Source organism: Anabrus simplex, chromosome 5 (genome assembly GCF_040414725.1).
Source record: "Anabrus simplex isolate iqAnaSimp1 chromosome 5, ASM4041472v1, whole genome shotgun sequence".
In the NCBI taxonomy this organism is placed as follows: domain Eukaryota; kingdom Metazoa; phylum Arthropoda; class Insecta; order Orthoptera; family Tettigoniidae; genus Anabrus; species Anabrus simplex.
In genome coordinates this window covers 42,445,611-42,461,446 of record NC_090269.1, presented here as the reverse complement: position 1 = coordinate 42,461,446, position 15,836 = coordinate 42,445,611, and the positions used below count along the sequence as shown (strand labels likewise).

The 15,836-nt window shown below is 39.1% G+C and overlaps 1 protein-coding gene across 1 annotated transcript in view; it reads left to right on the top strand.

The window, feature by feature from the left end:
- The window catches only part of LOC136874341 (phospholipid-transporting ATPase ABCA1-like), a 372,334-nt gene that overhangs the window by 26,911 nt on the left and 329,587 nt on the right, over positions 1-15,836 (top strand). The window contains 3 exon segments of the mRNA XM_068227760.1: positions 3,890-4,028; positions 8,508-8,656; positions 12,058-12,194. Of these exon segments, the coding sequence (XP_068083861.1) occupies positions 3,890-4,028; positions 8,508-8,656; positions 12,058-12,194 (425 nt within the window).

The following is a 15,836-nucleotide window of genomic DNA, read 5'->3' as shown; positions in this document are numbered from 1 at the left end:
TCATATTTATCTTTATCATGTTTAACTTTTTCCCTCCACTATAAATATATATTTTTTCGGGAATGATAGATTATAGACCTATAGTACTATGATCTTTCTTTCTTAATCAGGTTATCCTTCAGGGTCGGTTTTTCCCTCGGACTCAGCGAGGGATTTCACCTCTACTGCTTCAAGGGCAGTGTCCTGGAGCGTGAGACTTTGGGTATGGTGATACAACTGGTGAGGAGGGCCATTACCTCGCCCAGGCGGCCTCACCTGCTATGCTCAACAGGGGCCTTGTTGGAGGATGGGAAGATCGGAGGGGATGGACAAGGAAGAGGGAAGAAAACAACCATGGCCTTAGGTGCCTGGAGGAGAAGTGGGAAAATACGAAAAACCACTTTGAGGATGTCTGAGGTGGGATTCGAAACCCTTCTACTCAGTTGACCTCCCGAGGCTAAGTAGACCCCGTTCCAGCCCTCGTACTATTTGTGTTCAACTTTCATGGCAGAGCCGGGAATCGAAACCAGGCCTCTGGGGGTGGTAGCTAATCACATTAACCACTACACCACAAGAGGCGGACTAGTACTATAATGCTACCTATATGTTTTTGTTAGTGCTGAAATCCGATTTCTTACTTTACTAATGTTGAAAGCCCGAAAATGTAATGTTATTCTTTAATATGGGAATCAGTCTAGAAGGAAATGTTGAAAGTGATGTGATTTCTATCCAGTTACGTTGTTGTCCTAATACTAAGAGTTACAGTACATTCCACGTATATGAAAGATGCCACTTACAAACTTGCTTTTTATCCGCGAATTTCTGCGGCCACAAAAGTCACTATTTTTCAAGAATGATGACATCTACACATGGTAGATTGTCTGACTGTGCTGTTTTGAATCTTTCTTCTGTCATTTTGAAGTTATTCGCTATCACGAATAATAAACAATCGGCTTTTAGTAACGGCTGATGCACAATGGCTGGTAGAGCTGCATGCGGTACTGGATCGTGACGTCACAGCGCGCCGCTTACGACAGAGGCCGTTTCACTCGCCTTGTGGAAAGGCACTTTTAAATATTTTTTTAATGGTAGAAAACAAGGCAACTTACCACAATGTAATACGTTTACGTACTATTTCATTGGTGTACTTTTCCAAAAAAAATATTTTTGAAAATTATGCATGTTCCCTATTGTAGCAAGCTTCTCTGATTGGCTTTTTGCGTGTTTCTCAATATCTGGCCTTTGGCTCCTTGGTGGGAGCAGGGCTCTTGCCCCGTCTTTGGTTTTTGTACGGCTTAACAGCCGGATGCAATCCAGGTGTCGTCCCGTCAGCGAGCTCTAGGCACCTCAGGGTAAGCATGTTTTCTCTTCTCGAACTTTAGATTAATATGTAAATTACCTTTCAGATCCGGGGTTTACCTTAGACCTTGGCTTTAGCCACCTTTCTTGTAGTACCTTAGCTCTGCAGCTAGTCATATAATTTGATTTTGGAGGCAATTCCCTTTCCTTTAATTAACATACAGTATTTGGTTGTTTACATGTAAAACTAATTTTCCTCCAGGAATGCCTCCCATAATTTCGTTTCGATTTAGTGCACACGTGTTTGAGCTATGCGTCTTTCACTGAAGCGTTTTAGGAAAGGCAACAACTCCAAAAGCCTCTGCATTAAGTTTTAAATTCTCGATTTTTAATTCTCCTTGTAAATCAAATTGTAAAGTAGATTCCATTTTCTTCAATGTAACTTTAAAAAATTACCATCTGTAATTAGGATTCCGCTGGTTACGTTTCATCATGCACTTGTGTGAAGAGTATTGTGTTTTCAGGTTAAATACGCCTTTAAAGAAAAGTAAAGTAGAAATGTTTTAGTAATTGATGTGTGGCAGCACAGATTCCTGTAATGTTATTTTTGTGTGTTCTGAAAGCCATGGATGTGAACCTCGTGGCTCATTTATATTACTTTTTGTTACACTTTTATTGCCAATGTTACTTTTGTTTTTATTCACTGTTGTTCTGTTCTCATGTTATGCCTTCTTTTAATTTGTCAGTAAATGTGGACTGAAGGGTAATCGCATTAACGTTTCTTTCCCTACAACATCAAGTAATACTCCATCCTCTTAGGGATCGCAGCCTATTTTCCTACATCGTTCACTAGTTGTGATGTTGGTAATCCTGTTTGTCTTGGTATCTAGCAACGTGTGTTTCCAAAACTTGCGATGGTAGTAACTGTTGTCTTGTAACATTATTATTGATTTAAAGGTGTTCTTTTCATTAATGTTGCCTGTTTTGGGGTGACAGTTCCTGTCTTCATCTTCCCTTATGGGTGGGGGAGATAGAATTACACCCACGGTATCCTCTGCCTGTTGTCAAATGCGACTAAATGGGTCCTGGGGGCCTCTTAACTTGGGAGTGTGGGTTGGTGACTACAGGGCCCTTAGCTGAGTCCTGGCAATCCTTCCACTTATTTGTGTCAGGGTCCTCACTTTCAGCTATCCTATCTGACCTCTCTTGGTCAACTCTTGTTCTTTTCTGACCCCGATGGTATTACATGTGGAGGTCTAGGGAATCTTTCATTTTCAAGCCCTTCATGACCCTTCCTTTTCTTTTGGTGATACCTTCATTCTTTGAAGTGTCAGACCTCTTCAATTTTCCTTCCGGTTAGTATTGAGAGAGGATGGTTACCCAGTTGTACTTTCTTGTAAAACCACCACCACCACTCATTGGTGGGAAAAGATTTCACCTTCAGGATGTTGGTCGGCAGGGTCGAAGTGATGGTAGAACATTTTTAATCGCCTCTCTCTGCAGTGTTCAGATGGAGTGAGAGCATGTGACACTGTTGATGGCCACACACCATTACAGCATCACTACAGATTCATCTGTTTCTTAAAATCACATAACTTAGCTGATTTGATTGGGAGTTGGTCCTTGTAAAGCAGTTGAATAGAAAGAGTGATTCCTTTTTTTTCTCTTCAGAATGCAGTAAAACTCCCACATGTATCCTACCACTTTCAAAATAAACTTTCAACTTACTAGTTCATGTTCAGTACATACAGTAAATATCAAAGAGATGTAAAAAAAATTACCAACCAGACACCGATGGAATCCAAATTGCTTTTCATAATGTATGTGCTGCAAGATAGTATATCTCCAAAAATATTATCACATAGGAGGTTTTGTCCCGGCAATGACGATATATTATCAACTGGCATAAAGAAGTAAAAATGGAATATTTTGTAGTTGGGGCCTTTTCATATAAGATGCTTCAGTTGTATCAGTGCATGTATCTGAGTTCAACATGTTTACCCCAGACCATTTTACTAGTCGTGGAAGATGAGTGCTACTTTAAAGTCAGGCAGGGTGCAGCACTTAACCTATGTTCCTCCAAACTCTGACATCATGATTACCTGCTCCCCCAGAAAAGCATTGCCCATAATATTTCATGTTGCTCTCTGCTGACAACATTGGAAAAGAAGGTGACAGTTTTGAATTGTCATTTGCACAAAGATCTTCTTCTTCTTCTTCGTCTTCTTCGATTCTCAATTTACGGGTTGATTTTCAGCAGTCTTTCATCTTTCTCTTTCAGTTCCATGTAGTTTGCACAATTCATACCTGACATGATTTGGCTCATGTGTTCCAGAAGGGGCCTTCCTCACCGATTTTGCCCTTCTATGCAGCCCTATGCTATTGTTATAATTGTGTTATTGCACAGCAGATGGCCTACCAATCGGTCTCGTCTAATCTGAATCTGTGCCAATTACCGTGATGCAATGATTTTGTAATTGCTTTCTTTTGTGTAAACCATACATAACATTGAATTTGATCGAACAGTTTCTCAGTGTTCAAATTTCTATGTTGATGAGTGTGTATGTCATGTTATGTATGCAATTTCTGAGAAGTTTTATTTATTTTTCAGGTCATTTTCAACAAAAAGCAATGCCTTCTGCTGGCACAAGTGCCTTCCTACAAAGCTTCTTGTGCACCCTGAATAATACTTGTCATAGAACAGTACAAGCTGCCTCAGGAACCTCTGAAAATGCTGTGAATGGCTCTTTGTAAGTTATTGTTTGCGAACATGTTATTGTTTCAATATTTGTTTCAGTTCTAAAGTCTTAATTAACATAAGTCATTGTATGCATGTGTGGACATTCTACTGTATATTGAGACCATATGGTAGAGCCCTGACTGAACTCCTGTCAGACAAAATTCTCGCTTTTCAATGTCTCTGAAAACAGTAAAAGTACTTCAACCATTATTATTATTATTATTATTATTATTATTATTATTATTATTATTATTATTATTATTATTATTATTATTATTATAATAATAAACTGTACAACCAATGGAAAATATATAACAAAGGACAAAACATGGTCCCAGTGTGATAGATTTGGACTCTATAGACGACTTCCTATCGAGCACGGTGCTTGGAAAAATAGATGCTGCGTTGGTTCCTTAATGTGAAGACTCTCTTTAGAAATGGCGAACCACAATGGAAGGGTCTAAGAAGACCACAGATCATGGCAGAAGAACAAACTTATGTGGTTGCTGACCAATAGTTAGCCACTTTCAGGAACTCGGATGTTGCTTGCATGAGGTCTTCCATAGTACATGAAGTTGGACACAGTTTGCTTTGGAGAAGATGAGGTGTTGTCTGTGGAGAACCACAATCACATAACGGTGAGTCTAAGTGAAAACCTCACTTCAAGAGGTTAGTTTTGCATCTTGTAACACCTGAGCACAATCTATTGAGAGATTTCAACGTTAGCCAACCTTCTGTATGACCAGGAGGGAGTTCTTTGATTGGTATCAGCCATTCTTCTGAGCATTTGAACCTCCCTCATCATTTACAAATTCAGGCACCACATTGTTCCAAGCTGATTCTTTCTGCTTGATATTGAAGCAGTGCTTCTTAAAGGTGAGAGCACAATCCAAGCTCACTCCCAAGTACTTTGGGGTTGCATAGTAAATCAACATCGATTCCTTTCAGGGAGATATGGAGTGATCTAGAAGCTTCTCTGTTCTTAAGATGAAAAGCGCTTAGTCCATCAAAAATGAGATTCACCAACATGCAAATATTGTTCAGTCATCATGGTTGACAATGACTGTAATAGTGGTGGTTTTCATGATTGGTTTTTATAAGGTGCAAATTGCATAGTCATCAATTCATGACTGTCAAATTGATAAAGAGAATCTAAAGGCAAGTCTAAATTTTGTCTTCTTATGCTGCTCTTAACTGATTCAATCCACCTTGTTTTAGGTCTTCCTCTTGCTCTGTTGCCCTCACACTTTGCCTCCAGCATCTTTCTTGGAATACTTCTATTCTCCTCCATTCTCTTTACATGTCCAAACCACCTTAGTTTATTCTTTTCAGCTTTCTCATTTAGCTTTTCTATCTCAACTTCCTTCCTAACATCTTCATTTCTCACTCTGTATTTCCTTGTCTTTCCTATCATACTTCTTAGGAATTTCATCTCACCGGCTTGAATCCTACTCTCTTGCCTGCTAGTCAAAGTCCAAGTCTCAGCTGCGTAAGTCCATATGGGTGCATAGTACATTTTGTACATTATCTCTTTACTTTTCCTTTGTACTTCTTTACTCCAAACAAATTTTCTTATACTTTTGCATTATTCTGCTGTACCCTCCTGCTATTCTCCATGTCCACCCTAGCATTTTGCATTAATTCACTTCCTTGGTATTTAAAGCTGCGCACAATATCCAGACTCGTGACTTCCAATTTTCAGAGTGGCCTTTCCTTGCCTTTCCCTTCTCGACACCACCATAGTCTTCCTTTTCTCTGTACTGATTTTCATGCCATACTTCAGTACATCTAGTTGTTGTTGCACTTCTTTGCTGTTCTTTCCCTAGATCATAACATCTTCTGCAAATAGCAGTACTTTGTCTTAATCTCTTTATCTCCATAGGCTTCCTTTGTTTCCTTTACAATTTCATACATGCCCATAATAAACAAAATAGGTGACAGCACACTCCTCTGTCTTAGTCCAGTCTTATTCCTAAACCATTCTGTTTTTCCAACTGGGGTCAGTACTCTGCTAACACAGTTGTTGTACATTGCTTGCACCATTTCTAACATTTCTCTTCCGAGTCTCTTTTTACCCATGATTCACCATACCTTCTGTCTGGGGGCACTATCATATGCCTTTTGTTTATCTATAAAAGTCATGACCAAATCCTTTCCATATTCCTAGTTCTTTTCCATCAGCTGTCTCATGCTAAAGATTGGGTCCACTGTAGATCTTCCACTCCTGAAGCCATATTGTTCCTCTAGTAACTCCCCTTCAATTTTTCTTCTCATTCGTCTTTCTTATATCCTTTCCAGTATTTTAACTACCTGTGATATAAGTGTGATTTGTGATTCCTCTATAGCTGCCACAAACTTTTTTGTCCTCTTTCTTAAACACTGGTATTATTGTCCCCTTTTTCCAGTCTTCTGGTACATATCCGTGTTTTCACATACACTTTAGTAGTCGGTACAACCATTGCATACCAACAGGTCCAGCAGCCTTTATCATTTCCACACTGATTTCATCCATCCTTGTTGCTTTTCCCATCTTTTGTATTGCTAACTGTACCTCCCGCAGTGTTATATCATCCTCTGTTGTTGAGGCCTCACACTGTATTGCTTCTATCTCCCCTGTACAGTTGTTCACATTCAATAGCTGATCAAAATACTCCTTCCATGTTCTCTTTATCTCTTCTGAGTGTGTTAACAATTCCCCATTTTCCTTTTTCACTAGCTTTGTGGTGGGGGTTGTAGTAAGGATGTAAAGGAGAGAGCATATTTGTCTCTGGTGAGACCCCAACTAGAGTATGGTTCCAGTGTATGGGACCTTCACCAGGATTACTTGATTCAAGAACTGGAAAAAATCCAGAGAAAAGCAGCTTGATTTGTTCTGGGCGATTTCCGACAAAAGAGTAGCGTTGCAAAAATGTTGCAAAGTTTGGGCTGGGAGAAAGGAGACGAGCTGCTCAACTAAGTGGTATGTTCTGAGCTGTCAGTGGAGAGTTGGCGTGGGAGGACATCAGTAGACAAATAAGTTTGAGTGGTGTCTTTAAAAGTAGGAAAGATCACAATATGAAGATGAAGTTGGAATTCAAGAGGACAAATTGGGGCAAATATTCATTTATACGAAAGGGAGTTAGGGATTGGAATAACTTACTAAGGGAGATGTTCAATAAATTTCAAATTTCTTTGCAGTCATTTAAGAAAATGTTAGGAAAATAAGAGATAGGGAATCTGTCACCTGGGCGACTGCCCTAAATGCAGATCAGTAGTGATTGATTGATTGATTTCTGTCCTTTTACTTCTTATAAATCCATACAGCACCCTTTTACTGCCACTTACATCCGTTTCCATTTTTTGTGTAAATTCTTTCCAACTCTTCTTCTTTTCTTCTCCTACCACCTTCTTACATCTCCATTTGCTGTTGAGATACTTCCTTTTGCTTTGTTCTGTTTGATGTCTGTTCCATTCTCGCCAGGCTGTCTTCTTTTCTTTCACCACTTTCCTCACTCCATCATTCCACTGCGGTGTCTCCTTTTCTTTCAATGTTGTAGATGTCCTGCCACAAGCACACTCTGCTGCACTAACAAATGCCTTTTTTTAAAGTGGCCCACTCCTCTTCTACATTTTCCACTTCAGTAACTGGGATTTGTTGTTTCAATCTCTCCTGTAAATTCTCCTTTGCATTTTTGTCTTTCAATTTCCATACTTTTAGTTTGCTTTTTCTTATCTCTTTCAGTTTTTCCATTTTTCCCAATTGTAATTTTGCCACCACAACTCTGTGATTCCCATCAAATGCTTCTCCTGGTAAAACTTCCTGCGATTAGTCCTTTCCACCAAAAAGTAGTCAATTACTGATTTTGTTCTTCTGTCACCCCACCCATATCACGTAATTTTCCTGCTGTTTTTCTTTCGAAACTATGTATTCCCCACTATAAGTCCGTTCCTTTCACAGAAGTCCACTAGTTCCTCTCCTTTGTGATTCTTTTTCCCATATCCATATGATCCAATGACTTCTTCCTTTCCTTGTCTCTCTGTTCCGGCCTGTACATTATGATCTCCCATAATAACCACTTCCACGCCTGAAATTTCTCTTTCTGCTTTCCCCAAGAATCCTTCAGTTTCTTCTTTCCTGTTTCCTGTCTGTGGTGCGTGCACTTGTATGAAACCCATCACTTCATTCTTCATCTTTAGTCTAATCATTATTCTGTCACTAACACATTCTACCACTTCAACATACTCCTCCAATTGCTTCAAAATGATTAGTCCCACTCCATTTATTGCCTCTTGGACACCACTCCAATATAATGTGTATCCTTTCCTCAATTTCTCCCTTTCGTTACCTTTCCATTTCACTTCACTCAGCCCTATCATTTCCACCTTCTCCTTCTCCATGAAATATGCTACATACTTCCTCTGCCTTTGTTGTAGTTGTAGCATTTCAGAAATTATTGTTTACTTATGAAACTTAAAAGCATTAATATTTGTGTCCTTGTTCTCTTTCCAGACTTCTTTTTACGCTACAAGACTTAGAAAAAGCTGTGATTGATGATATGCCACTGTGGAATAGTGCAAATGTTAACAGTATTAGTAATGATATTAAAGACTTCTCAAATTTATTGTTGGGTATAGTCACTAAGCAGAACGATCTAACTGGTAAGCTACTTCATTTTTGATAGAAACAATATGCCAGTACACATTAAACCCATCAAGAGTTATAAATCACTAAAAATAATTGTTGTTTTCATTTGTTCAACATTAAATGTCATAAAGCTCTCTCTGTGGATAAGTTGTAGAGTGCCAGCTTCTGGATCACAAGAGAGCGGGTTCAATCCTGGCAGAGGTAGTTGGATTTTTAAGGGTGGGAAAAAGTCTATTAGACACTCCAGACATGTCAGCATGTAAAAGATCTGGTATTTACCCAACAAATACAGCCATAGATGCCCAAGAGAGATTCAGTTTTATCTGCCATTTAGTAGGCCTAGAGTAAAACTGAACATCAAAATTGATGAGCAGACAGCCAGATGGCATCACATTAAAATGTCTCCTCAGGGTAGCTGAGGACATACGATTATACGATTATTTTCCTTTTTTACAATTGTTTTGGCCATCTATGGACCACGCTTAGCTTATGCTTCTGCTTCTCGGCTTCCTGTCTCTTCTGCTCCCAAAACCTCTTCATATTTTGACTTCTAGCCTCCGTCTGTCAGTCTGTCAAAGTTCGTTGTTGCTTCTCTGGTTTCTGAAATTCCCTCTGTCTGTCAACTATTTTCCGGAATTTGTTTCTGTCCAACATGCTTTCGGTGTTTAGACCTGGTTCAGCAAGATCTTTAATAACTTCTTTCATCCAGGTTGTGGTGCTCTTGCATTTCCTAGTGTACTCCCATATCCTCTTTGTCAATCTGTCGTTACTCATCCGATGAACAAACTTCAGTCGTCTCTTTCTCATTTCATCAGTCATTTCATTATTTTTGTACAGTTCTTTATTCCTCCTTTTCTTCCAGATGACACCTGTCTTCCTAGGACTAATATGTTATGTAAATTTTTCTTTTCTATCTTCCTCTGTTCGTCTGTTTTTCTGTTGTGGGTTAGACATTCCCGATGCATACAGTGTTGCTGGCCTTATTACTGTATTGTAGTGTCTTAATTTTGTTCTTATCAACAATGATTATTTGTTGTATACATTTTGTGTGAGTTTGTAAGCTAATTCCATTTTCCTGATCCTATTCTTATTCGCTTCATTATCAACACCATTGAACTGTACCCACTCACCAAGATACTTGAATTTGGATACTTTCTTTATCTTACCGTATTCCATTTCCCAATCTGTCAACGTCTTCATTAATTGAGTCTTATCACATGATATTTTCAGTCCTGCCTTTCTTGCATTTTCCTTGAGCTTGTGTAACATCTTATTACCTTGATCTTCTGTTTTGCGTAAGATCACTATATCATCGGCAAAAGCGAAACAATCCATGTTCAGGTTGTCTTTCTTGTAACCTAGCTGTACACCACTCATGCCTTCCTTTTGAGATTCTGTTCTCCATTCTCTAATTATTTTCTCTACGACCAGGTTGAACAGTATCGGTGAAAGGCTATCATCCTGTCTTAATCCCGTCTTGACCTCAAATGGTTCTGATACTTCTCCTTGGAACCTTACTTGAGATGTAGTGTTGATGAGTGTTTCTTTGATCAGAGATCTGTTGATTGAGTCATACGCCTTCTGAAAATCTATAAATGCCATGATTACTGGTTTACTTTTAAGTTTTCTAATCTTTATCATGGATTTGAGGATGTAAATTTGTTCAACACATGATATTCCCTTTTTAAACCCTGCTTGGTATTCATCAATTTGGTCTGCTGTCTGTTCTTCCACTCTGTTTAACAGAAGTTTTGATATGATCTTATATATGATACATAGTACGGAAATTCCTCTATAGTTGTTCACATCTTTAGGGTTTTCTTTTCTGTGAATGGGAGATATAATTGCAGTCTTTCAATCTTCGGGTATCTTTTCCTTTTCCCGAATCTCTTGCATAAGATTGATCATGTTTGCTAGCATGTTTACACCTCCCAACTTTTATCATTTCAATAGATATCTAGTCTCCTCCAGTTGCTTTGTCATTCTTCAGCTCCATGACTGCTCTTTCTACTTCTCCTGGTGTGATGTCCTTTGGTTGTTTATACTCCTGAGGTGTAGCTCCTTAAATATTCAGCTAGAAGAACACAGTTTTCTGTGTTGTTTAATGCCACTCTGCCTTGTCGATCACAGAAAGTTAATCGCCTCATTCTGTACCCTTGTAATCTACTATTGAATACTCTGTAAAAGTCTCTTGTGTTGTTCTTACTAAAAATTTTCTTCTAGTTGGTCAAGTTCAGCTTTATCCACTTTTCTTTTAACCTTTCGGATTACTCCTGCAGTTCGTTTCCTAGTTTCTGTGAAGTGATTCCGGTTGTTTTCTGTCTTATTGCTGTTCCACTTCTTCCAAGCGTTTCGTCTATTTTCATGCTCTGTTTCACACTCGGGGTTCCACCATCTATGCTTTCTACTTCTTTGTCCCTCTTCCTGAGCCGCTTGTGTCATGTTTTGTCATATGTTGTCCCACGTGTTATATCTCTCTATCTTTTCCTGGTATTTTATTATCAAGTTGCTTTTTGGCTGGGTCTTATCTATTCATTTCTGGATGTTTCCTCTTGTTGTATGCACATTTCTGTTGGGTTAGAACTTCACCTTTATCTCTGAAAAATAGTGATCTGATTCTATAGCACTGTCTTTTCTGACTTTTACATTGAGTATCTCCTTTATATTCCTTTTACTGATAGCAACATGATCCAATTGGTATTCTCCTAATTCAGTGTTTGAAGATGCCCATGTTGTCTTCTTTTGTGGTAGTCATTTGAAATGTGTTGACATTAGCTTCAGTTCAAATTGTCGACAAGTTTATAAGTCTTTCCCCATTTCTGTTGATGCGCCTATGTGCTGAAAACTTACCTATTATTTTTCAGTGTGTATTCTCTGCCAGTCTCTGCATTGAAATCTCCTTGACCTGATTTTGTGAAATCTTGGACTCAGTATCTTCAAGTTGTTCCCAAAAATTTTCAACCTCCTCTGGATTCATTTTGTTTTTTATATTTGTAGGTGCATGACCATTCAATTTCCTCCTCGCCTCGATGAGATTGCCTGTGTCTAGGATTGTCAGTGCCACTCTGTCGTTTGCCTCCCTTCGAACTGGAACAGATTCCCTCGCTTCCTCCAGCTCACCCTAGGCTCGTAGAGGTTGTTTCACTACTCACTGCTCTGTTGCATGGACCGTGTTTGGAGGGGTGTTCCTCAGCAAGTACACTGCGGTTTCCTCCTCCTCATGACGGGATTGCTTTGTGACTGGTGTCATGTCATGCCCTTTACAGAAAAGTGATGTTTTGGAGAGGAATAGTGTATTTGTGTGAAGTTCAGCAATAGTAAGACATGGATGAACTTTTCTATGAATGCTTGTTAATATTTTCAGATTAGGGAAATATATGAGATTAATAATTATTTCAATTTATTTCTAATCCAGGACTCATAAGAATGAAAAACATCTTTCCAAATGAAAAGGCTATTAAAGAACAAATTAAACAAGAAGATATTCACCTGAGTGATGAATCCATGCATACCCTTTTAAATGGTGAAATTGCTCTGCAGAATATGTCATTGGTAAGTGATCTCTCTCTTAAATATATATATATATATATGTGGTTGTGTGACTGCTGGACTCTGAATATTTACTTTTTCTCAAAATATTGCTGTACTGTATGTTGTTTTATCATATGCTATACACTTATGTGGTGAACAAATGTACTTTCACTGAAAAAGTTGGTCATGCAGCTGTTAGCTTGTATTGAAAGTCATAGTAAACCCTATTGACTAAGTTGACTTTTAGTCACACTGTCAGTAGTATTTATTACATTTTAATTATGGATTGTCTGATTGAATGTTACGTTTTATTTAGGCCCTGAAGATGGTTTTTCATGGTTTCACATTTTCACACCAGGTTAGTGCCAGGGCTGTATACTAATCAAGGCTATGAATGCTACCTTCTCATTCCTGGTCTTTTCCCATCGCACTGTTGCTGCAAACCCAAATTATTTAGTGCAACAGTAAGCAAATATGAAAACTACTCTGGAAGTATAAAAAAATTAAATTAATAAAAGGACAAGTTATTTGCACTGGCTGTGCCAAGCAGTTTTAGCAACTTGGGAGCTAGAGTGGGTAGCTAACTGCACCCAGCAATTAAAAGAACAACTATTGTGTGGCAGTTCTTGTCCTGATTTTCATGGTGGGAGGCTATTCTTTTATGTAAGTTAATGATAGATGTTGGACAAATTCATTCATTCAACACCCTCCCCATCTTGTTACCTTCCCAGAGTCCAGCTGCAGAGTCAATTTCACAGTGACCCAGTTTCTAAATTGTGTAGATCTCTGACATTTGAAGAAACCTTAATATCTGATGTAGATGCTCAGACTCATTCTTGCTGATGACAAGATTGTTGTTGATTTTGTCATTAATTTTCTAAGTCAGAGTAGACTAATGAAGTTCATTAAAAGATTTTCTACTGGCCTGAGTGGCTCAACAGTTTCTGAGCCGAAGTTGGCAGGTTCAATCCTGGCTCAGTCCGATGGTATTTGAAGGTTCTCAGATACATCTGATCTGTGTTGGTAGATTTACTGGCACATAAAAGATCTCCTGTAGGACAAAATTCTGGTACTTTGACATCTCCAAAACCATAAAAGTACTTAGTGGGTTGTAAATCTGGTAACATTATTTTTATTATTAAAACATTTTCTCTGGGGATGGAAATTCTTTATGTATATGCTTTGTTCTATTTTTACGTTATTTTTTAAAATATCTACGTTTCCTTTCTTCTAAAATTTGAATTTGTTGTTGTTGAAATTTACCCTTCATTTTTCAATGCTTACAGGTGCTAATGATCACATATTTCTGTTTAAAACTACACCCCTCCCCCATTCTATGTCTTCTTTCTATAGTTAGTCTTTATTTGTTAGGAATCTGCCGTTGAACATAAGATTTTCTCATTCTCGGATGGTGCTAGAAATTGGCCAGGGCCTACTGTTGTTTTTCCTGTATATATTAAATACAAGTCTATTTTTGCAATTTGCTTTACGTCGCACCGACACAGATAGGCGATGATGGGATAGGAAAGGCCTAGGAATGGGAAGGAAGCAGCCGTGGCCTTAATTTCCTGGTTTGAAAATGACAAACTTTGGAAAACATCTTCAGGGCTGCTGTTATCAGATGGGAATGTTAAGCTTTGAGCGATTCCCCTCGGTGTTATTCAACAGGAGTAGGCTATGAGCCAACACTGGGTATCACCCTCTCTACCTTGTCGTCGTCGTCGTCATCATCAGCAGCAGCAGCAGTGTTGTATGTCCGGCGCTCCCTTCTCGCTCCGCCAGCCAGCTACACGCGCGCCAAGTGTCATTCTTCTAGCCTCGACGCGCAGCCCTCAGTGCGCGTGCCTGGACCGTCGTGTGTGTACTATAAAGAGGAACTCCCAGCCTGTCCAGATGCCCACTTGCTCCGGTGTCCAGCTCCAGAATACACCCTACATCGAGCACGGAGGCTACTCCTCTTGAAAATGTGCTTCGGCCAGGTGGACTGAATTTCTGGCAGTACGAGGTCTCACCTCTGGTCACCGCTCCTCTGGCCTCTTCCGCTGCCCATATCCAGTCATACTATTACATACCGTCATATTTCCTTAATTTATGCAAGCCCCCTTAGTTTCGCTAAGTAAGAATTCTTCCAACATTTAACTTGCTTTTTTGAACTCAGCAAGGAAGGACTTTCCAAAACATTTATGTCAGTACTTCTGATAGTTTTCGACTATCGACTTTTCATATATCAAGGACTGTCTTTTCGAGATAGTAGTGGATGTAAATACTGCAAACTTGTATATAGTGTACAAAAGATAGACTCTTTCTCAAGATTCCTAATTCATTTTGCTTCAAGTTAAATTTCAGTTTTATTTGTGTAAATAGTGTATTTTGCATTTGAAGCGAATAATAAAGTTGTGTTTTGTAAATCTCAACCTTGGTTACAACAAGCAGGAGCAGCAGCATTATCAACACCCCCCACCCTAGATGCACACGTTGCTATGGGCGTCATGTAGAAAAGACCTGCACCAGACGAGCCAAACATGTCCTCGAACACTCCTGGCATACAAACAAGCGAGCAACTATGTGATTTGGGTCATGTAGTTGTCGGCTTGCATTCGGGAGATAGTGTGTTTGAACCCCACTCTTGGCAGCCCAAAAGATTATTTTTTGTGGTTTCACATTTTCACACCAGGCAAATGTTTTGGGGTTGTACCTTAACTAAGGCCACAGTCACTTCCTTCCCAGTCCCCCATACCCCATTGTTGCCATAAGATCAATCAATCAATCAATCAATCAATCAATACTGATCTGCATTTAGGGCAGTCGCTCAGGTGGCAGATTCCCTATCTGTTGCTTTCCTACCCTTTTCCGAAATGATTTCAAAGGAATTGGAAATTTATTGAACATCTCCCTTGGTAAGTTATTCCAATCCCTAACTCCCTTTCCTATAAATGAATATTTGCCCCAGTTTGTCCTCTTGAATTCCAACTTTATCTTCATATTGTGATCTTTCCTACTTTTATAAACGCCATTCAAACTTATTCGTCTACTAATGTCATTCCACTATATCTCTCCACTTACAGCTCGAAACATACCACTTAGTCGAGCAGCTTTTCTTCTTTCTCTCAGTTCTTCCCAACCCAAACTTTGCAACATTTTTGTAACGCTACTCTTTTGTCGGAAATCACTCAGAACAAATCGAGCTGCTTTTCTTTGGATTTTTTCCAGTTCTTGAATCAGGTAATCCTGGTGAGGGTCCCATACACTGGAACCATACTCTAGTTGGGGTCTTACCAGAGACTTATATGCCCTCTCCTTTACATCCTTACTACAACCCCTAAACACCCTCATAACCCTGTGCAGAGATCGGTACCCTTTATTTACAATCCCATTTATGTGATTACCCCAACGAAGATCTTTCCTTATATTAACACCTAGATACTTACAATGATCCCCAAAAGGAACTTTCACCCCATCAACGCAGTAATTAAAACTGAGAGGACTTTTCCTATTTGTGAAACTCAAACCTGACTTTTAACCCCGTTTATCAACATACCATTGCCTGCTGTCCATCTCACAACCTTTTCGAGGTCACGTTGCAGTTGCTCACAATCTTGTAACTTATTTATCACTCTATAGAGAATAACATCATCCGCAAAAAGCCTTACCTCCGATTCCACT